The sequence below is a fragment of the Nyctereutes procyonoides genome, unplaced genomic scaffold, assembly GCF_905146905.1.
Source record: "Nyctereutes procyonoides isolate TBG_1078 unplaced genomic scaffold, NYPRO_anot_genome, whole genome shotgun sequence".
NCBI lineage: Eukaryota > Metazoa > Chordata > Mammalia > Carnivora > Canidae > Nyctereutes > Nyctereutes procyonoides.
Genome location: NW_026575146.1, coordinates 47726411 through 47749677, shown reverse-complemented (window position 1 = coordinate 47749677; position 23267 = coordinate 47726411). Strand labels below are relative to the sequence as shown.

General features: G+C 34.3%; 1 protein-coding gene across 4 annotated transcripts in view; it reads left to right on the top strand.

The window, feature by feature from the left end:
* Positions 1 to 23267, top strand: part of VPS13A (vacuolar protein sorting 13 homolog A) — a 241199-nt gene that overhangs the window by 183971 nt on the left and 33961 nt on the right. For all 4 annotated transcript variants that reach the window (XR_008662454.1, XM_055309662.1, XM_055309663.1 and 1 more), the window contains exons 54-65: positions 4240 to 4472; positions 7775 to 7928; positions 8416 to 8562; positions 8797 to 8878; positions 9751 to 9820; positions 10655 to 10760; positions 18054 to 18167; positions 19181 to 19326; positions 20532 to 20613; positions 21640 to 21753; positions 22589 to 22664; positions 22753 to 22916. Coding sequence is in view for 3 of the 4 variants with exons in the window: in XM_055309662.1 (XP_055165637.1) it covers positions 4240 to 4472; positions 7775 to 7928; positions 8416 to 8562; positions 8797 to 8878; positions 9751 to 9820; positions 10655 to 10760; positions 18054 to 18167; positions 19181 to 19326; positions 20532 to 20613; positions 21640 to 21753; positions 22589 to 22664; positions 22753 to 22916 (1488 nt within the window). In the remaining variant the exon portion in view is untranslated. The remainder of the gene's footprint in view (positions 1 to 4239; positions 4473 to 7774; positions 7929 to 8415; positions 8563 to 8796; positions 8879 to 9750; positions 9821 to 10654; positions 10761 to 18053; positions 18168 to 19180; positions 19327 to 20531; positions 20614 to 21639; positions 21754 to 22588; positions 22665 to 22752; positions 22917 to 23267) is intronic.

Sequence of the window (23267 nt, the reverse complement as noted above, 5' to 3'; positions counted from 1 at the left end):
CCAGTGGTTATCTCCCATTTTAGAGGGAAAACTGAACATTACATCACTAAGTGTGTTTTTATTGTGGGTTTCCCTTAATTCTCTCTCAAATTAAGGCAGTTATCTTCTAGATTGTAAAAATATGTATGTATAAATAAATGAATGAATACTGAATTTTTATCATTTGTTAAGCTTTTAATTTTTTTTCTCTATGGAAATGATTTGTGATATTTGGATTTCACCTTATTTGAGAGGATGATTTATGTGGTTTTATATAGTTTTATATATTAGACTAGTCTTGTGTTTCTGGAATTGACTTGCTAATATTTTCAGACTTTAGCCTGTATTCATGAGAGTAATGTCCGTACTAGAATTTGATATTTAAGGTTATGCTAACATTTAAAACATGGTTGGAGATGCAATTTTCATATTTTCTTGAAGAGTGTATGTAAGATTCATATGCTTTCTTTCTTGAATGTTTGCCAGGTTTACCAGTGAAGCCAGGACATCTTAGCCTACAGTTGTTTTTGAAGGAAGATTTTAAATTATGAAATTCTGTTTTGTTAATATGTTAGGACAATTCAGTTTTCTATTTCTGCTTGTCATTTTGCTAAGAGGTTTCCCAAGAATGTGTTTATTTCATCTGATTTTTCTAATATGTTGATTAAAATTTTTTATCCTATCCATCTTCTTTTTAATATTTATAGTGCTTCTCTTTTTCATTCTTGGTATAGTTTATTTGTGCCTTCATTTCTTTTCCCTTCATAAATTTTACTTAAGATTTCCCAATTTAATTCTTACTTTTTTCTATCAGAAAACCATTGTTTTGTTCTTTTGATGATCTCTTTTATACATTTGTGTTCATTTTAGCCTATTTCAACTTTATATTATATTCTTTCATCTTTCCTTTCTCTAAATTCTTGAGATAGGGGCTCCTGGGTGGCTAAGTCAGTTGAGCATCTGCCTTTAGCTCAGGACATGATCTTAGGGTCCTGGAATCAAGCCCAACATCAGGCTACCTGCTCAACTGAGAGCCTGCTTCTCCTTCTACCTGCCACTTACCCTGCTTGAGCTCTCTCTCTCTCTCAGATAAATATATAAAATCTTTTTTAAAAATTATTGAGATAGATACTGTGTTAGTCTGCTTGGGCTGCCATGGCAAAATACTTTGAGTGGCTTAAATAACAAAAATTTATTTCTCAGTTTGAGAGCTGGAAGCCTGAGATCACAGTGCCAGCATGGTGAACCTGGGATGGACTCGTCTTAACTTGCAGTTGATCACTTTCTCACTATGTCCTCACATGGTGGAAAGAGAAGGAGTGAGCTCTGTGATATCTCTCATCAGGATACCAATCCTGTTGGATCAGATCTCTAGCCCCTCCTCTGTGGTGTCATTTAACTTTACCTCCATAAAGGTCCTGTGTCCAGAAGAGTCACAGTGGAGGTTGGGATTTCAACATACAACTTGGGGCAAGTGAGGGAGTACAGTTGAGTTAATAGTAGATACTGAGATCAGTGGTTTTCAGTTTTTCACCACTTTTTATATCAAATCACTTCAAGTTACAGATTTCCCTCCAAAAACAGCATTAGTTTTATAGCACAAATTTGATATGTTTTATACTTACTATCCTTTAGTTCAAAGTATTTCTTAAATTTCATTTTTATTTATTTTTATATTCCACATATATTTTTTTGTTTTTCTATTTTATATATTTTTCTGTTTTGTGATTTGTTATTTATATTTTGATTTCATGGCTACTTAGGTCATTGCTTAATTTTCAAAAATGTGGACATTTTCTAATTGTGTTTCTTGATTTCTATCTTAATTCTACTGTGATTTGAAAAGAACATACTGAGATTCAGTCCTGAAATTTAATGAGATAGATTTTGTGGGCCAGCATGTAATCATTTTGTGAATATTTCATGTATATTTGAAAAGGATATATATTCTGTAATTGTTGGTTACAATGTTCTGTATATGTCAGTTCAAATTTATTAATTACAGTATTTAAATCTTCTAGCTCATTACGGGGTTTTTTTTGTGTGTGTGTATTTGCTTGTACCGTTGTATTTAAAAGTTACCATAGGTATATATGTTCATTTTTTGTTAATTTTGGCTTTTATGTTTTGAAACTATGATTAGGTTGATAAAATTTAGAATCGTTATATCTTCCTGGTAGGATGGTCACTTTAGCATTTCGTCATGTATCATTAGTATATAATTTTGCAATGCCCACCATTATATATTTTATAGATTTAAACATTTAGATTCTCAAAACTATCATAGATTATAGTTTGCAGCTGCCTACTCAGAAAGATACAGGCCAGGTAACAGTATGCCAGCTGGGAGCATCAAACATTTTGCCCATCAGTTAAAGAACCATTCTTTTTGGTCACCTGTAATGAGAGCTTTGTAGTGATGGAACAAGGCTCACTTGGGTGTGTTATGAGCCCCTGTAACCTACAAATCCTATTCCTCATTGCACATATCTCTTGTAACAACCCATGAGCATAGCTTACTGGTGTTCTGCAGGATAGGTAGACATCATCACACTCAAAAGAAACTGTAGCTTCTAATGATACTACATGCATTCTGTAAATTAGTACTGGTGCCATTTTTCCAATAATATGAGGACTTTAGAACTCTTACTCTACCCCCTTTCATCTTATATTCTGTTGTGTGTCTTATTTCTAAATACATATTATATGTATTATGTCTCATAAAAGTATTGTTACTGCTTTCTGCAACTAACAGCACATTTAAATTAACTCACGTTTTTCTTCTGTTTTTCATTCTAGCCTGAGTCTCCATGTTTCCATTTGTGTTAATTTTTCTTCTCTTCAGTATTTTTCTAATGCAAGTTGACAGCTGACAAATTCCTTCAGTTTCATTTGTCTAAAAAATGTCTATATTTTGTAATTATTTTGTAATCTTATTTGATCTGTATCTGTGGATTAGTATTTTTGAATATTTATATCATAATGATAGTTAAACTTTATAAAGATAAATCTGAAATTTACTACAGAATATTAGAAAGACTTCAGAATTACTTGGAAATAGTTTTCTTATTTCTCAATGTAGTTTTAGTGCTGTGTATTTTTTTGAGAGTATTATAAATAGCTTAACTCCTCCTAAATCTGACCATATAGTAACCACTCTGCTTTTTAATTTCACTGCATTATAACATGAATGTGTACAATACAACATGTCCCACCCTCCCCCTGCCATCTTGGAGGGGACACATTCCAGGACCCCTAGTAGATATTCAAAACCACGGATAGTACCAAATCCTATATAAACCCATGTGGTTTTTTTTTTATGCATACATATCTGTGATAAAGTTTAATTTAAAAATTACACACAGTGAGAGATCAACAGCAAATCTAACAATAAAATGGAGCAATTATTTACTGTAATAGAAGTCCTAGGAATGTGGTCTTTCTTAAAATCTCTTATACTCCACTTATCCTTATTCTGATGATGAGATGATAAAATGCATACATGATAAGATGAAGTGAGATGAAAGATGTAGGCACTGGGGTGTAGTATAAGACTATTATTGACCCTCTGTACGTTTAGGAGGAGGATCATCTGCTTCTGGAATATAGTTTACCACAAGTAGCTGAAACTGTGGAAAGCAAAACCAGAGAGAACTGGACTACTGTATATTAAAATTTGCTGTTAATCAGAATATTCACTAGAATACTGACTAGAAATTCATGGCTGTTATTAGAATTTGCTGTTATTTATTTTGTTGAACTTCAAGACCCTGATATTAACACAGTGCTTATAAATCAGGGCTTCCTGCAGAATTAACCATGTGGTGAATATCTGTGCTTTGTAGAGCATGCAGCTGAAGTGTCAGTTATTTTTTATTCTATTTAATTCCGCTTTGTAAGGAAATACAAATTTCTTACTGAATAATTTTGAACATAAAACACATTGATTAGTCTTAGAATAAAGCAGAGAAAATAATACTTTGTATTACTGATTAGCTTACAAAGGAAGACTAGATTTTATTAAGATGTTGAAAGAACAATAACACTTGATCTGTCTTCATGATTAGTAACTTCATAATAATCGCATAAGCTAACATCAACTGATTTTAATTATGTAAATTTCTGACATTATATAAAAATTCATTTAGTATGCCCAACCCTTTGAAGTAGTTGCCATTATAATTCTCATTTTTCAAATGTGAAATCTAGATATCCTGATTAAGACTCTAATTTTTTATTTTTTTGATGGTTTTGTTTTAGGATATGATGACACCTATAAATTCGGGGAAAAAGACCATTTATTTAGTTTCATTCTTTGAAGGCTTACAACGCATTATTTTATTCACTGAAGATCCAAGGGTATTTAAAGCAACATATGAAAGTGAGAAAGCAGAGTTAGCGGAGCAAGAAATTGTGTTGGCCTTACAAGATGTTGGAATTTCTCTCGTCAACAATTACACAAAGCAAGAAGTAGCCTATATTGGCATTACAAGGTTAGATACATTTAAATGATTAGCTCTTAATCATTAAGAATGGTGATTATAAAATCTAAAATAGCATAGTTTAAGTTTTGTGTTTTAACTATTATACTAAGGTAGTGCTGATTTAAAAATACTCTTGAGATTTTTTTTTTTTTTTGCCTTTTGAGATAAAGATATATCAAAAATCAAATTTACAAATCCTGTCTTAGGTTGATTCTTAAAGCTTTCAAAAAAGTTAGCTTTACTCAGCTTTTCAAAAGTATACTTTAACATGCCATAAGGAAATATTTAATTTTCCATTACCACCTACCACAGTGTACAGTGTAGATGCTTCAGAAATAGTTGTTGAAGGAATATAGCCAATCATTTTTTGATCTTGACACTTTAAGATCTAATAAGGTAATACGGAATAGATCATTCCCGATGTAAGTCATCACCAGTAAAACTCTTTTCTTTGTGCCTTTAATCTTCTGTTCATAAATATTTAATACATAATACAGTTAATTTGTATGTATTAGTGCCTAATTTGAGGGCATCCAGTCTGTATAACCAGGATAATGTTTTAACCCTTGAAATTAAACTCTAAAATAAGCATATATAATATCAAAAGATTATGGCATAGGGCAGCCTGGGCGGCTCAGCGGTTTAATGCCGCCTTCAGCCCAGGGTGTGATCCTGGAGACCCAGGATCGAGTCTCACATCGGGCTCCCTGCATGGAGCCTGCTTCTCCCTCTGCCTGTGTCTCTGCCCCTCTCTCTCTCTCTCTCTCTCTCTCAGTTTCTCATGAATAAATAAAATCTTAAAAGTATATGGCACAGGTTTAAATTTATTTTTCTGTATAAATTCATCTAGTAACACCCTTGACTTTTCATTGAATGGAATCAATGCCATTTAAAAAAGAATATTAAAAACTGGGCAGCCCAGGTGGCTCAGTAGTTTAGAGCTGTCTTCAGCCCAGGGCATGATCTTGGAGACCCGGGATCAAGTCCCAAGTCGAGCTCCCTGTATGGAGCCTGCTTTTCCCTCTGCCTGTGTCTGCCTCTCTCTCTGTGTGTGTCTCTCATGAATAAATAAATAAAATCTTTTTTTAAAAAAAATATTAAACACTTTTCATACAAATTTTTATTCTCAAGAAATGTTTATTATTTGCTAAGTGCTATATGCTAAATGATGTGAATGCAAAGAGGAATAATACACAGTTCCTGCCTGTTTATTAAGTGAAAATAAATTTTAGAGGGAATTAATAAATAGAATACTTAAATAACTTACATAGGTAAACAGAGTGAAGTAATTTTAGAATGTGGATGGATGCTTTTATTATGTATTTAAGTCTTTTAGCAATTTTTCAGTAAATGAGATTTGTTCCATTCTCTCTGGGATTACTATTTCACACTTTTTCTCATTTTTTAAACCCCCATTTTCTCTCACACCTCACTGCCTTGTATCTCATTTCACTGAGGAAATTGAAGCAGTCAAAAAAGAATTTCCAAAGACCTATTCCCCTAAATCACAATTTTCTACCCATGAACATTTTTTACCCAGATACTGTGCCAATATCTTCTCCAAGGTTATCATAGATATACATGTGCTCCTATTTTAAAATATTTTTCAACTTTGCACTCTATACCATTTCCTTTTGGCTTCTTGAGACATTGATCCTGCAATTCTCTTCTTTCTCTATCAATAATTTTTGGCTCTCTCTCAGATTATTTTCGTCAGTATTATTTATCTCAATGTAAAAAATTCTCTTGAGCCTACTTTCTCTGCTACCTACTGCCCATTTCTTGGCTTCCCTTTATAGCCAACCTCCTCAAAAGTGTTAATCAGTTACAAAAGAGTTTAATATACTCAATATCTCCGATTATTATCTTATTCATTCTTTCTTTAACCACTCCAGCAGGATTTTGCTCTCAACACACCTTGAAACTGGTCAAAATCACCAGAGACCAGTCCTCATGTTGCTTAAGTTTATAACACTTAAAACAGATCCCTTCTTGATAGTAATGTTTGGCTTGACTTCCAGGATAACTCACCATCTTGGTTTTTCTTTCTTTCTCAGAATTCTCCATCTCGTGTTGGTTTCTTATCTTCTCAAATGCTTAATATTGGGTGCCCTGAGACATGAGTCCCTCTTCTCTGTTTCAAATACCACATATTAGCCAACAGTTTTAGCAGTATATCTTTAACGAGACTTTTATTTAAGAAGTCTCTGAGACTTCTTAAAGTTCATATGCATATAACCTAACTCCTGTTGTCCTTCTCCCAAATCCTCCTTCCCTATTGAAGCTAATGGCAATTCCCTCCTTTTAGTTGCTCAGGCCGAAAGCTTTGGAATCATCTTTGATTCTTCTCTTTGTCTCACGCCCCACATCTAATCCATCTAGAAGCTCTGTGTTGACCTTGTCTTCAAGATAGACACAGGGTCTGACCATTTCTTACTGCTTCACTGTTCTACCCAAGGCAGAGCCATCAACATTTTTCTCCTGGCTTTCTCCATTAAACTCCTAACAAGTTTTTCTGCTTCTGATCTGCATGGAGCCTGCTTCTCCGTCTGCCTATGTCCTTCACTCCCACCACTTCCCCTGCTCTGTCCCAGCACAGTCTACTCTTTACAAAGCTTAAGTCAATCATGATGATCTCATCATCTTCAGTGATTCCTCTTTTCACAATAAAACTCCAAGTCTTTATAATATTCTGTAGGGCTTTACATTATCTGGCTTCCCACTGTCTGTCTTCATCTTCTACTCTTACTGTGTTCCAGGCAGGCCTGCCTCCTTGTTCTTCTTTGTACACTACAGGGGCAGGTGCTCTGCTTTTGAGTTTTTGTTCTTTCTGGTTCCTGTCTCAGAAAAGCTCTTCTCTTGTCTGCTGGGTAACTCCCTTATCTCCTGTGAGGTGGCTCTAGTCTCATCTTCAGTGACACACTGGCTCACCACTCTAAGACTGCAACCCCCATTACTTGGTGTATCTCAGTACTCCAGATCCACCTCACTCTTTTTCTTTTTTCAAAAGCATTTTCACCTCATACTTCATTCAAATATACTAATTTATTATTAACTCTTTATTGTCTATCAACTAAAATAAAGCTCTAGGATGGCAAAGATGTTTACTGATAGTATACCTACCACCTAAAATAGTGTCAGAGTAAAAGTCTGTATTGACTGAATGAATTCATACTTTTAAACCTGTAGTATTCTTGCATGTAATTGAGGTTATTGTAAATTATACTGAAAGTTTTGGAATTCATATAATAAACCAGATAAAATGAAAATGTTTATAAATTAGTACCATGGTTTTTGCTTTCACATGTAAGTTCTGATGTGGTTTGGGAGACAAAGCCCAAGAAGAAGGCAAGATGGAAGCCAATGAGTGTAAAGCACACTGAGAAGTTAGAGAAAGAATTTAAGGAATATACTGAATCTTCACCTTCAGAAGATAAGGTTATTGAATTGGACACTAACATTCCGGTAATATTTTTAAGTACTGATGTGACGTTTTAATTTTCATCTGTTGTAATCAGATGAATCACTAGTGAACTTTTAAGGAAAGTCTGGTTTCCTTACAAAACAATGAATTCTATCATATATACTTTATATAAACTACTTTAAAGTCCGTATTCTCTTAAGATGCTAATGATCTATTCCTTAGTTAACAAGAAGCCAATATGTTGTTTTATTTTGCTTTTTAAATTATTTTTTCTTTTGTCACTTTATATATTTTTTGTATATTGTATAAAAAGATGCAACTAAGCTATAAGTATTATATGAATATTTTTGTGAATCGTATTGGAAAGATCTGATCTAAAACTAGTCAGATTGTAAAATCCAATCTAATCAACTATTTAGCCTATTGTTTTAACTAATGTTATCTTTAACGTTTTGGGTACATATTTCTAATTTTAATCAATTATGAATACAGAGAAATTCAGTGCGTTTTCGGTGGTATATTTTTCAGGTTCGCTTCACACCTAGTGGTACTAATATGAAAATTCTGCAACCACATGTAATAGCTATACGAAGAAATTATCTTCCAGCATTAAAAGTAGAATATAGCACATCTGCACATCAGTCATCATTTAGAATTCAAATTTACAGAATACAGGTGAGTCTGAAAAGATACACTACATTCATAAAGAACATAGCAATAAACCAAATGTGTTTCCATGATCTTTCTTTTTTTTTTTTTTTTTTTCCATGATCTTTCTTACCTAGTACTTCAGTTTCAGTGTTAAACTAAACTAGACAGCTTGTTTCCTTCTACTTACTAGTAAATCCTGTTTTTCTAGTCAGGGTACTATAACATAATGATATACTGATCTGTTTTTTATTTTCTTAGATCCAAAACCAGATACAAGGTGCTATATTTCCATTTGTGTTTTATCCAATTAAACCTCCCAAGTCAGTCACCATGGATTCAGGTTTGTTTGTATTTTTAGATCACCGTAAAAATGTTTGTATCAGCTCTATTATTGTACTATAAAAATATGAAATGAAACTATTCTCAAGTCTAGTTTCTGTGGGATCATAAAAAACTAAACCTCTTGTAAAAGGAACAAGTACTCAACTAAAGTCAACAACATGTTGACTGAATTCTGAGGAAAAAATAATTAGAAATACATATTTAAATATTTAGAAATATTACTGATTTGTAAATCCCTGATTTAAAAGCCACCTGGACCTTTGAATAAGTTGTGAAGAAAGTCAAATTCACATAGAATTTGACAAAAGATAGAAATTGTCCCGTATTCTCCAGATGAGTGTAATGACAAGCCCATTTTTCCATCCTCCTCTTCTCCTTCACATACCTTCTTTCTCACTATCCCTCTGCCCCTCACTTTCTCCCTTCTCCTCCCCTTGCTTTCCACCTCCCACCTCCACACCACTGGCTCTGCGCTAAGGCAGTATTGATAATCTGCTTGGAAGCTTTTGACCTTTGTACATGCCCAAGCCCCTCCACCTGGAAGTCCAGGACAAGACCCTGGAATCTGTGTTTTCACAGTGCTTCCCTGGTGATTCTAATGCATACTTCTACTTTAAAATCACTAATTTAAAGGATTAGTTGTCCTTAGGGTGATCACGAATAATTTTTAAAAAATCCTGGTCTGAAATTAAGACTACAATCAATCTTACAAATAGTAATTTTAATTGATACCTGTGATTTAGTAAATTATTTCGTTCTCCATTGTTATGTGTATTAAATTGCAAGAAAATGCTTATCTTTTGCTTAAAGCATCATGGGATTAATCTTATTTATTTATTTATTTATTTATTTATTTATTTATTTATTTAGCTCCAAAGCCCTTTACAGATGTCAGTATTGTCATGAGATCTGCTGGGCATTCCCAGATATCACGTATTAAGTAAGTGTCTTAATGTATTTCTGTGTATTTAATGTATGTGAATTAATTATACTCTTTAAAAATGTATTTCAGATGAGTCAAAGGTAAGTATAAAATATTATAAAGATCATTAGGAAAATCTATTTTATAATCTTAAAGAGTCAGAAATCTTTGAATGAAATATACTTAGATATTAACTGTATCTTATTACTTTATTTTTTGTTGTCTCATTTTTCTGTGATTAACTGCAAATTGTTTTAGAAACAAGAAAAAAATATTTTAAAATTGTCACCGAAGAAATAGAATATTGACAGAAACATCCATTGATGTATTACTCCCATTTCTTGTTTTTTCCACCCTATCAACTACCAATAAGTACTATTTTTATCCCTTTCTTTTTAAAATATAGTTTTATTTTATAGATGTACCTAAACATTATGCTTCTTAGTTTTCCTTCTTTTCCTCTAATAAATTTTTGTTGTTGTTGTTTAACTGAACATACAGTTTTAGGACTGGATTTTTTCATTCAACTTTTTACTAAAATTTATTATTTTTACTGATGTAGCTACAGTTTATTATCACTAATGTATAATATTCCACTGTATGACTGTATAGCAGAGTTTACTTGCCAGTTTTCTCTGTTAGGCATTTTCACATTTTGAGTTTGGTGCTAATTATTATGAACAGTGGTGCCATGACTTTTTTTTATTTGTTAATCTAGAAAATCCTGAATTTCAATATTTTAATAGTTATCTAATGTTTTTCTTTTTCCTCATCTGATTTTCCTAATGCATTTAGGTTTTTAATGGTTTTCTATTTTATATGGTTTTTAAATGTTTCTATTTTATATTATAGGTACTTCAAAGTGTTGATCCAAGAAATGGATCTCAGATTAGATCTTGGGTTTGTTTATGCTTTAGCAGAACTTATGACAGAAGCTGAAGTGAGTGAAAAAAATGAGGTAAGACTTAAAATGATAGCATTGATGGGGAAGAGTTGGGGAAGGAGGAGGACAAAAACAATTATAAATTTTTAAAGGTATTAAAATGGTTTTGATCTGTCTTAAAAATAAAGTTTAAAAATTTTTCTTATGCTGCTGTGGTGAGTAAATTGGTAGAAATTACATTTTCAGATTATAGATGAAAGTTAAAATAGCCTTTTGAAGGTGAGTTAGCCAATAGGAAAGGTTTTAGGCCAATAGTGAGGAGAAAGTAGTCATGTTCACTTCACTATTTTTCCCTATTTTATTTTCCTGGATTACTTTTGATAATAACTTAGCAATTTGGGTATGACAATATTCAATGAGAGAAGGGATAAAAATTAAAGGTAGTATCTATTTGTGACTGATGGGAAGACTGAAATCACAGTGATTGGTAGGGTAGATCAGATAGGATCTCTTTTTCAGCTGTCTTCAAAAAAATTCTGAAGACAAGACAAATTACATGGATAAGATAAGGGCAAATAATGCCTTTTTTTTTTTTAAGCAATATATTGGGATGCCTGAGTAGTTCAGTGGTTGAGCATCTGCCTTTGGCTCAGGTCGTAATCCCGGAGTCCTGAGATCGAGTCCCATATCAGGCTCCCTGTGGGGAGCCTGCTTTTCCCTCTGCTTATGTCTCTGCCTCTCTCTCTCTGTGTCTCTCATGAATAAATAAATAAATACAATCTTTAAAACAGTTTATTGGGGTACAGTTCACAAATCATACGTTTTTAATCATTCAGAGTATATAGTGCACTGGTTTTTAATGTATTCACAGAACTGTACAACCATCATTACTATCTCATTCCAGAACATTTTCATCAACCCAAAAAAGAAACTGTGGCAGTCCCATACAATCACTAATATACTTTGTCTGTAGGATTTATTGTTGTTCTAGATATTTCATATTAATGGAATCATAAGCTATTTAGTTTTTTTTAATGAGCTTCTTTTACTTAGCATCAAGTTTACAAAGTTCATTCAGGCTGTAGCATGTTATTAGTAATTCATTCATTTTTACGACCAACTAAGATTCTGTTGTGCATGTATTTCATATATATCCAGTACTCTGTGGATATGCCACATTTTGTTTATCCATTCATCAGGGATGTTTGAGTTGCTTCCACATTTTGTCTATTATCATTGCTATGAATATTTATGAAGTTAAAATCTTACAAAATGTATGATTCTAATTTCAGCACATCTTAATCAACACTTGTTATTATCTGTCCTTTGGATTCTAGCCCTCATAGTGGTTGTAAAGTAGTATATCATTGTAATTTTGATTTGTATGTACCCTGAGTAATGATGTTGAACATTTTTTTGATGTGTTGTTTGATCATTTACATATTTTCTATAGATAAATGTCTTCAGATCTTTTGCCTGTTGTTAAATAGATTGTCTCCCCTTTTTTTTGAATTGTAACAATACATTCTGATACAAGTCCCATATCAGGTACATGATTTGCAAATATTCTGTCATTCTGTGTGTTGTGTTTTACTTCCAGGATGTCTTTTGAAGCACAAAATTTTAATGTTAATGAAATCCAAGTTCTGTTTAATTATTGCTCATGTTTTTGTTGTCATCTTTGAGTCTTTTGCCAGATCTAAGGTTGTGAAGGTTATGAAGATTTAGCCCTATCTTTTAAGAATTTTTTTTATAATCAGGTTTTTCATCCATTTTGAGTGAATTTTTGTATATGGTGTGAGGTAAGGGTCCAACATGAGTCTTTTGCATTTGGCTAATTGTCCCAATACTATTTGGTGAAAGACTATTCCCTCTTCATTAATGGTCTTGGTACCCTGGTCGAAAATCAGTTGACCATTAACATACAATTTTATTCCATTAATCTATAAGTCCATCTTTTTACCAGTACTGCACTGTCCTGATTATTGTTGTTTTGTGTAGTAAGTTTTGAAATTAAGTATGAATCCTCCTACTTCAATCTTTTTTTTTTTTCTACTTCAATCTTAAGATTGTTTTGACTATTTTGGGTCCCTTTGTAATTCTGTATGAATTTAGATTGAGCTTGAAAACTTCTTTGGTGAAGTCATCTAGGGGCTTGATTGGTATTATGTTGAATCTATATACCAGTTTTGGGGTTCTGACATCTTAACATTATTAAGTCTTGTGATCCTTAAACATTGGATGTCTTCCATTTATGTAGCTTTTTATTTTCTTTCAGCACTGTTGAATAATTTTCAGAATATGATTGGCTCTTCTGTTAAATTTATCATTGAATATTTTATTCTTGTTTATAGTCTGAGCAAAATGGGTTTTTAAATTTTTTTTAAAGATTGATTTTTTTTAAAGATTTATTCATGAGAGACAGGGGGGGGTTGGGGGGGCAGAGACACAGGCAGAGGGAGAAGCAGGCTCCATGCGGGGAGCCCAACATGGGACTCTATCCCGGGTCTCCAGGATCACGCCCTGGGCTGAAGGTGGCACTAAGCCGCTGAGCCACCCGGGCTGCCCCAAAATTGTTTTTTAAATCTCATTTTGGTTTGTTCATTGCAAATGTATAGAAATATAATTGATTTTTTAATACTGACTTGTATTCTGCAACCTTACTGAACTCATTTATTAGCTCTAATAGATGTTTTGTAAATTCTGTAGGATTTTCTGTATGTAAGGATCATGCCATCTGAGAATTACTTCTTCCTTTCTGATCTAAACTGGATGGCTTTTGTTTCTTCTTCTTGCCTAATTGCCCCACTAGAACTTCTAATACAACAGTACAGTATTGAATAAGAGTGCCAAGAGCAGATATCCTTGCCTTGTTTCTGTTCTAAAAGGGAAAGCTTTCAGCCTTTTACTATGAATTATGATATCAACAGATTTTTTTTGTAGATAACCTTCATCAGGTTGAGTTCTCTAATAGTCCCACTTTGTCAAGTGTTTTTTATCATGAAAATGTGTTGAATTTTGTCAAATGTATAAAAAATACATCTGTTTGGTTGATCATGTGGTTTTTGTTCTCTTAATTTTATTATATTGGATGTTCAAACAACCCACTTGATCATGTGTATAATATTTTTAATATTTTGCTGGATTTGAGCTAGTAGTATTTTGCTGAGGATCTTTGTGTTTATATTCATGGGATAGTGGTCATTACAGGTGAACACTGTATTTTTTATTCATATATAGTCAGTTGCTCTTAAATTAGAAGAGGAAAAGATTATACACTTTTACCATTTTACATAATTGTCTTTACCATTTCATTTTATTTTTTTTTTTCATTTGGATTCCAATTACCACGTGGGGTCACTTGCTTTCAGCCTGAGGAACTTCCATTAGTATTTCTTGTAAGGTGGGCAGCACGGGTGGCTCAGTGGTTTAGTGCCGCCTTCAGTCCAGGGCCTGATCCTGAAGACCCAGGATTGAGTCCCACGTTGTGCTCCCTACATATAGCCTGCTTCTCCCTCTGCCTGTGTCTCTGCCTGCGCCTCTCTCTCTCTCTCTCTCTCTCTCTCTCTCTCATGAGTAAATAATAAAATCTAAACAAAAGAAAAAAAGTATTTCTTGTAAGGCACACCTGTTAGCAATAAATTCTCTTAGTTTTTGTTTATCTGGAAATGTCTTCATGTCCCTTCACTTTGAAAGGTAGCCATACTGGGATTCTTTCTTGGCATGTGTTTTTCTTTGAGTACTTTGTATATGTTATCCTACTGTATTCTTGGCTCCTTCTTTCTGCTAGAAAGTCAACTATTAATCTTTTTTTTTTAAGGTTCATTTATTAGAGCATGTGTGCACAGATTGTGGAGGGGGTGGAGGGAGAAACCCAAGCAGACTCTGCACTGAGTGTGGATCCTGACCCTATAGGGGCTCTATCTCAGGACCCTGAGATCACAACCTGAGTTGAAACCAGAGTCGAACATTTAACCAACTGTGCCACCCAGACACCCCAACTATTAATCTTATCAAGGTCTTCTTATATGTAATAACTTGATTTTCTCTTCTTGTTTTGAAGATTTTCTCTGTCTTTCACTTTCAGCAATTTTGTTGTTCGATAGGTATTGTGAGCCTCTTTCCATTTCCGTACTAGTTCATTTTTTTTTAAGATTTTATTTATTCATGAGAGAGAGAGAGAGGCAGAGACACAGGCAGAGGGAGAAGCAGGCTCCAGTGCAGGGAGCCCGACCTGAGACTCGGTCCCAGGACTCCATGATTACGCCCTGGGCTGAAGGTGGCGCTAAACCGCTGAGCCACCCAGGCGTCCCAACTAGGAGTTCATTTAGCTTCCCAGATATGTAGCTTACTGTTTTTCACTGAATTTAGAAAGTGTTCGGGTATTATTTCTTCATGTATTTTTCTTCTTTTTCTCTCTTTTCTCCTTCTGATACTCCCATATTGTGTATGTTAGTATGCTTAATGATGTACCACATTTCTGAGACTTCATTTTTCTTGACTCTCTTTTCTCTGTTCTTCAGAACACTATCTTCAAGTTCACTAATGAAATAGTGAATTTAATTTAGGATATAATGAAGTGTTTATATTTCTTCTATCAGCTCAAATACACTGTAAGGTCCTTCTAGTGAATCTTCCATTTCTGTTACAGTTTTCAATTCCATAATTTCTTTTTTTTTATGATTTTATTATTTGAAAGAGAGAAAGCACGAGCTGAGGGAGAGGCAGAGAGAGAGAGGGAGAAGCCGGCTCTCTGCTGAGCAGAGAACTTGATGCAAGGCTTGATCCCAGGACTTTGGAATCATGACCTGAGCCAAAGGCAGATGTTTAACGGACTGAGCCATCCAGGCGCCCTTCAATTCCATAATTTCTAACAGGTTTTTTAATAGATAATTTTTCTCCCTCCATGTTGATATATTATTCTATTTAATAAGACATGGTCATCATAATTTACTTTTCTAAATAAGATCTTCTTTACTTGAACATATTCACAGTGGTTACTTGGCCATATTTTTTTTTTAATCCATTCTGATCACATCTCATATGCGATTTCTTTTGTATACTTTTTCCCCAGTGTATGGGTCCTATGTCTGACATTCCTATGTCTTTGCATATTTTATAATTTTTGGTTCAGAACTGGACATGTTAGATGACATGCTATAAAACCCAGCTAATGGTTCCTTTCTCTCACAAGCTTATTTGTTCATTTTGTGACCTGCAGTATTTATTGACTTCTATCCTACCCATACCCATTGTTAAGCTTTTGGTGTTGCTCCTCAGAGAGGTGAGGATTTGAGATACTTCCCTTTACCCTGGAATGACTGGTTTTGGGGTTAGAGGGCGTCTTTTCTTTTTCATAACCACACCCAGCTATTGGGCTTCACTAATTGCTGGCTGATTGCTTTTTTTGTTTTGTTTTGTTTTTTCCCAACAACACCTTAGGCCATAAATTGCTCTGCAAACTAATCCAATCAAACTTGGGCTTTTTTCAGAGGAACTGATCTGGAGATCAGTTTTTGATATTAATTATGACCCCAGGAGGATCCCTCTAATACTGTCTCTTTCCCCATTTCATTCATAAAAACTAAGAGGCCTCCAGTTTAGTTTGTATCTTCATTGAATCAGTGATTTTCCTTCTGTTACCTTTCTCTTTGACATTCACTGTTTCCTAAAACTCAGGCTTGAACTTCTTCACACTCTTGCAGTTGTAGGCAATTTCTTTGGGAAAAGATTAGGAGTTATTTTAAGGTTTCCTTGTCACCCAGAGAAAAATACCTGAGGCAGAGATTCAGAACTGGGGGTGGAATAAGAGTGATCAGAACTCAGTTTTCTCACTGGTTTCATACCCAGTTAGAGCCTTTGTTCCACGAGTAGTGGCTTGGTAGCAGGATGGAAGCACCCACCTCCCCCATAATGTAGCATTAGCAGCTGGTAACTGGAGGTAGGATGAGAAATGCTGATATCTTTGCCTCCTAGAAAGTAAGTATTCCAACTGGACACTGGGCAGAGAGGGAGCTCTAGACTACTACACTCAAGTGTGAGCCCCGCCTCACACTCCTTGCTCAGTGTTCTTGAGTGTAGTAGTCTAGAGTTTAAATAAGGCTTGTTGAACTAGGAGGGGGAACTAAGAGAGTGATCCTTGTTCAAATAGCACAGATTTTTTTAACCAAATTTTTGTAGATTTTTGTGAAAAGATGCTTTATTTGCATATACCATTAGGTTCATTCATAGAGACCTTAAATACTTTCTTTTTATTTTTTTAAGGATTTATTTATTTTAGAGAAAAAAACATGTGCCTCCAGGGAGAGGATAGAGGGGGAGGAGGAGAGAATCTCAAGCAGACCTCACCACTGAGTATGGTGCCTGATGTAGGGCTTGCTCCCGTGACCCCAAGGTCATGACCTGAGCTGAAACCAAGAGTCAGACACTTAACCAGCTGAGTCATCGAGGCACCTCAAATGTTTATTTGTTTAAATAAATTTCACCAGTTTCACTGGGGAGCTGGTCTTAAGAGCCCTTCACGCTGTCATCCCAGAAATTAATTTCCAGATACTCTACTTTTAATAAGCCCATCATCTTAATATTGTTGATGATAGAGCACAATGCATATGTTGGAGCCATTTCTTAACACATAGAAGTAACTTAAATTTGTGAGTGTTCGAGAATTAATGTTGGGATACCCAGGTGGCTCAGTTGGGCATCTGCCTTCAGCTCAGATCATGATCTCAGAGTCCTAGGATTGAGCCCTGCCTCACACTCCTAGCTCAGTGGGGAATCTGCTTCTCCCACTCCTCTGTCCCTCCCCCCGCCCCCATGCTTGCTTTCTCTCTCTCTCAAAATAAATAAAATTTTAAAAAGAGTATTAATGATTATCAGAAATGAAAGCCATGATCATCACTTCATGCAACATCATTTTCAGTGCCTTCCCGTTTTTTATTATATTATGGGTCTCTGTAGATGTCAGTGAAGTAATTACTAAAAAGCTATAAATAGACTATGATGATATTTAAAGAAACAAATATTCCTAAGTGTTGATGGATTGGATTATAGTAGCCTTTTTGGGATAATTTGGTAATCCCAAGTGTTTTTTTAATGAATTAGATGGAAACAAGGAAGATAGGCTTATCAGTTTGTGTTTTTTTAATGAATTAGATGGAAACAAGGAAGATAGGCTTATCAGTTTGTGACTGAGGGACAAAGCTTTACCAATAGGTGTTAGGTTTCCTTGTCATGCAATATATTTTTAATCATGAACTGTGTTGAATAATGGATGTCACAGGGGAGTGTTATGCAGTGTCAGAGCTATTGACTTAAATGCCTCATCCAGATAGATCCCTTAAGTTTGTAATACTTTTTGTTTCTTTATAGGTTGAACTTTTTCATAAAGATATAGAAGCTTTCCAAGAAGAATATAAAACAGCTTCATTAGTAGATTCATCACAAGTTAGTCTCTATGAATATTTCCATATATCTCCTATCAAGGTAGGGGGAAATATAAGTCATTTTTATTATCCTTGATCTCTCAGTAGTAGCAAATTAACTTGATCTGTTTGGGGAGATGAGCATTTAAATTCTATTCGCTAATAGTATATAAATTCTGTAAAAAAGTAAAATAAAAGGAATAATTGTTTGAAATTTTTACTTATAACAATTTTTCACTACATGAAAATAACACTGGAGCCACCTACAAATGTGTTTGTAGGTTTATATCTTGACCTAACATGTTACCTTAGTTCTGTTAACATATTTAATGACAGTTTTAAAAAATTTTATGTATGGCATATGTGTTTATTGAGGTATAATTGATATATGAGTTAGTTTCTGATGTATGAGGTAGTAATTTGATATTTGTATACATTGTGAAATGATCACCACAGTAAGTCAGATTATAATCACATCCATCACCATACAGTGTTAAAAAAAATTTTTTTTCTTTTGAGAACTTCTAAGATTTATTTACTCTCTTAGCAACTTTAAAATAATGCACTAGAATATTATTAACTATAGTCTGTAGGTTTTAATTCATAAACTTGAATGGAATTAAATATGTTAACAGTTTCTGAATTACTTACATAATACTTGTAGAAAATTATTATATATATCTGATGTATATGCATATGATTCAAAAGTGTGAAAGTTTAACTGGTTTCAACATGCTAACTTAATTCTAATAGTTGAAACACTAGTTATTTTCATCAGCTTCACCTTCTAGATTATTAATATTATTTTAAAATGTATAAAAATTATTTTCATAGCTTTACAAAAATAATTGGATTGAACCTAAATACCACATGAGCTTATGTTGCTGCATTTAACATTTAATAAGAGCTGTATTCAATTTTAAATTCCTTTAACTTTTCACTTAATAATTTCAACATAGTGGTAACTCTGAAATCTTACTTAGGGTATAAATTTAAAATAAGATTAAGTTTTAAAAGTAAAAATTCTCATTTTGAAGATAGTGCTATAAATCTTTATCTCTTTTGTCTCCTTAGTTGCATTTAAGTGTTTCACTGAGTTCGGGCAGAGAAGAAGCCAAAGATTCAGAAAAACATGAAGGACTGGTGGCTGTTCATTCTTTAAATCTTTTGCTGAAGAGTATCGGTGCCACTCTTACAGACGTCCAAGATGTAGTTTTTAAGTATGTTTTTAATACTCACATTTATAAAAGTCCATTTTACATTTACCTGAAAACTTTCTAAGTTGAAAAAGTATGTAAAGGACATTGGAGGTCATAGACAAATACGGGTTTTACTGTTAAATGGAATATAATTTAAGTAACATTTAACCTGCAAAGCCTTCACCTTTAATGAACAGAATAATTATTAAACAGCTTCCTTAAGAAAGAGGGACAGAGGCCTACAAGTTTGTGCATTATCTAAGGCCTTTCTGGCCTAGGGAGGGATTCCTAGGAAGCTGTATACACCAAAGGTATGGTGCTTAAACCATGTGGCTTCAAGGCTTCTAGGATCAAGATTCTTTAAAGCATATGTGACTAGAACAAAATGAATGTAAATGCCATGATAAGGGAGATGAAAGTATTCACTAAAATGTTACAACCAAGAATAATATATATACATTTTAATGTGAATCATAATGGAAGCTATTAGGGTATCTGACCCAGAGACTCAAAAGTCTTAGTGGAGACTTCAGGTGAGAATGACCTTTTTAGGTAGCACTGAGAAATGTTATTAAGAACAGTAGTAAGAAGCAATGAGTCCAGTAGGGTGTAACTCTAAGTCTAGATGAAGTTAGATAACTGTGAAATTAACATAAATTTGAAGACCTTGGGAATAGGATGAGATTTCTCATCCAGCTGCTGTCCTATCGGCTGACAGAGCTTCCCAAGCAGTGGATCTGTATTTGCTATGAATAGGTTGGCAGTAAATCCACCTTGGTTCCTCAGCTGTCAGCTAGTCAGACACGACCTGCAGCAGCTGAAGCCTGGCCATTCTTGCGCAGCCTGTTCCATTCTCAGTGTGTCAGACATCTGTGTGGGCTGTGACAGGGGAGAGTTGAAAAATACAGTCCATGTCCATCAGTGGGATCCAGAAGGTCTCTGAATCCCCTAAAAGTGTGCAAATATGTATATATTAGTGGCTTTTCTGAAGATAAGATCCATAGCTTTCATGAGATTCTTAGAGGGTTCTTTGACCAGCATGTGCAGAGGTATATGTGAAAGAGCAAGTTTTCTGATTGGCATGGGAAATGTACGGAAAGGAAAGCTTTAGAGAAAAATTCTAAAAATATATGAAACCATTTGTTAATATTAAAAACATTCTTTTCCCCTTTCTCCCTCTTCCTCTCCTACACACACCCACACACATATTTATATGTGTTTTTCAGGCTTGCATTTTTTGAACTCAACTATCAGTTCCATACAGCTTCTGAACTACAGTCTGAAGTAATAAGACACTATTCAAAACAGGTTTGTCTGAGATTATTTTATAAAGGGACAGATTGATATAGTGAAACTCTATCTGTATATGTATTGACAAGGAAGTAAATAGCCATTTCAAAATCTTAAACCTTTTTTTTCCTCTCAGAATTGAGAAAGAAATTGAGCCCTGCCAACTTTTCAGTTTTTTGCCCTTTTATTTTTTAGCCGCTGACACAAATCTTTTGTGGATCAATGTGGGCTTGGATAAACATCTTTAAATAAAATATTAACTAATTCAACAAACTTACTTTAGAAAAATAGTATCGAGGGAAACTAATAGTAACTGGTGAACAGGCTTTTTTTTTTAAGATTTTATTTATTTATTCATAGAGATGCAGAGAGAGAGAGAGAAGTAGCAGACACAGGCAGAGGGAGAAGCAGGCTCCATGCAGAGAACCTGACATGGGACTTGATCCAGGGTCTCCAGGATCACGCCCTGGGCTGCAGGCAGCGCTAAACTGCTGTGCCACTGGGGCTGCCCTGAACAGGCTATTTTTAATGTGATTGTGTTGTCAAGTCAGCTAGATATGTTATTTTAATGGATTTTTTTCCACCTTCAGAAAGACTCCAGTATCTTATGATATAACTTATAGAGCCTCTGAGACTACTGTTGTATAGTGGTCATATCACGAAGCCTGACTCAGGATGTCTGGGTTTGGATTCTAGTTTTGCTCTTTATCTGCTGTGTGACCCTGGGCATCATTTTGACCTATATGTTTCTCCACTCTATAAAATGATGGTGGTAATAGCAACTGTCACATGTAGTTATAAAAGTGAAAACATCTTGAATATTCTGAGGCTTTATGTAAACATGTTATAGAAACATGTTATTAGAAATATCTAGTACTCTATCACCAAATCACTTTTTAAAAACAAAACTAGTGATGAATAGAGTGATACTGTGTAGGAATTGAAATTAATGATAAGGGTATTAGCCTAAAAAAACATGGATGTGTGTACTGAATATTAAAAAATTTTTCTGATTGATGATTAATGTTCATATTTCATTTTTAGGCCATTAAGCAAATGTATGTACTCATTCTTGGACTTGAAGTTTTGGGAAATCCCTTTGGCTTGATTAGAGAATTTTCTGAAGGTGTGGAAGCATTTTTTTATGAACCTTACCAGGTAATAAAATAATAACTCTTGCACTGTGTAATATATCACTAATACTTTTGAATAAATAATGCATTCCATTTGTTTACTTGAAGCATAGGCATAAATAGCTTTTGGGAGATACAACAAAAAGATATAATTTTTGTAGCAAACGATGGTAAGAGGTTTTGAGAAATTTGGAGGGAAATTTTACCTTTTCGTTCAAAATTTAAACTTAACACTTTACTAAGATGTACTGAATTTTAAGTATTCTGTTGGAATATTAAAGGTGGATAAACTTCACTCTATAATAGAAGTAAGGTCACCATAGATAGGCAGTCTTGTTTTTTGCACAGTTGTATGGGACAGTAACAATAACTGCAGGCAGACACTGTGCAAAGCAATCTTAATCAGTGGCAAAAATTATGATTGTTTTGTGTCCCTTAAAATTTCCTTTTAAAACATTTAAAACTCTTCTACCTTGACTTTTAAATGTAGAGGGTATTTATATTGTACAGTATAATTTAAAACATAAAAAAATAATAAGAATTAAAGTGCTGTTACATCTTTTACAAGAATTATTGAGAGTAGTTTGTGCTTAATGTTCTCATCCTATAGCTTACAGTACAGAGCAAACATCTTTTGTACATTGGCGAATAGTCCTGTTCCTAAGTTTGGATCAACTTATTCTTTGTACTTTCAATGTCATGAAATATCTCTGAGAATTTTGTTAATGGGCATTTTTTTTGCTAGGTTCACTTCCTCTGGGGTATTTTTATTTTTTGTCATTATTTTTGTCTTCATTTATATCAATAAGTTCACCTTTAAAAGATAATGTAGCCTTTGTTGTTATTATTTGACCCTTTAGGGAGCCATCCAGGGTCCAGAAGAGTTTGTGGAGGGGATGGCGCTAGGACTGAAGGCGCTGGTTGGTGGAGCTGTCGGTAAGAAAGAAAATGCATACCAGGTATGATTATGCTAGCAAGTAATGATGCCTTTGCTTTTACTAAAAATCATTATTGTTTCTGCTAGGTGGATTAGCTGGTGCTGCCTCCAAAATCACTAATGCTATGGCTAAAGGGGTGGCAGCTATGACTATGGATGAAGACTACCAACAGAAGAGAAGAGAAGCAATGAATAAGCAACCAGCTGGTCTTAGAGAAGGCATCACTCGTGGAGGAAAAGGCTTAGTTTCTGTAAGGAATTTCCTAGGGTTGTGAATGCATTAGAGAATATCTTTTTTTTTTTTTTTAAGGATTTTATTTATTTATTTGAGAGAGAGTACAAGCAGGAGGGAGGGGCAAAGGGAGAGAGATAAGCAAACTCCCGACTGAGCAGGGAACCCGATGTGGGGCTTGATCCCAGGACTTGCACCAAAGGCAGACAGTTAACCAAATGAGCCATGCAGATGCCCCTTGGAGTATCTTTTAAAGCCACATTCTGTGAATAAGAAAATAGGCGTTTAACTTGCACTCCTTCAAGTATTATTTAGCTATTGGAGGAGCAGTGGGTTGTGTCCAATATAAAACATGTCAGTAGCCTTCAGA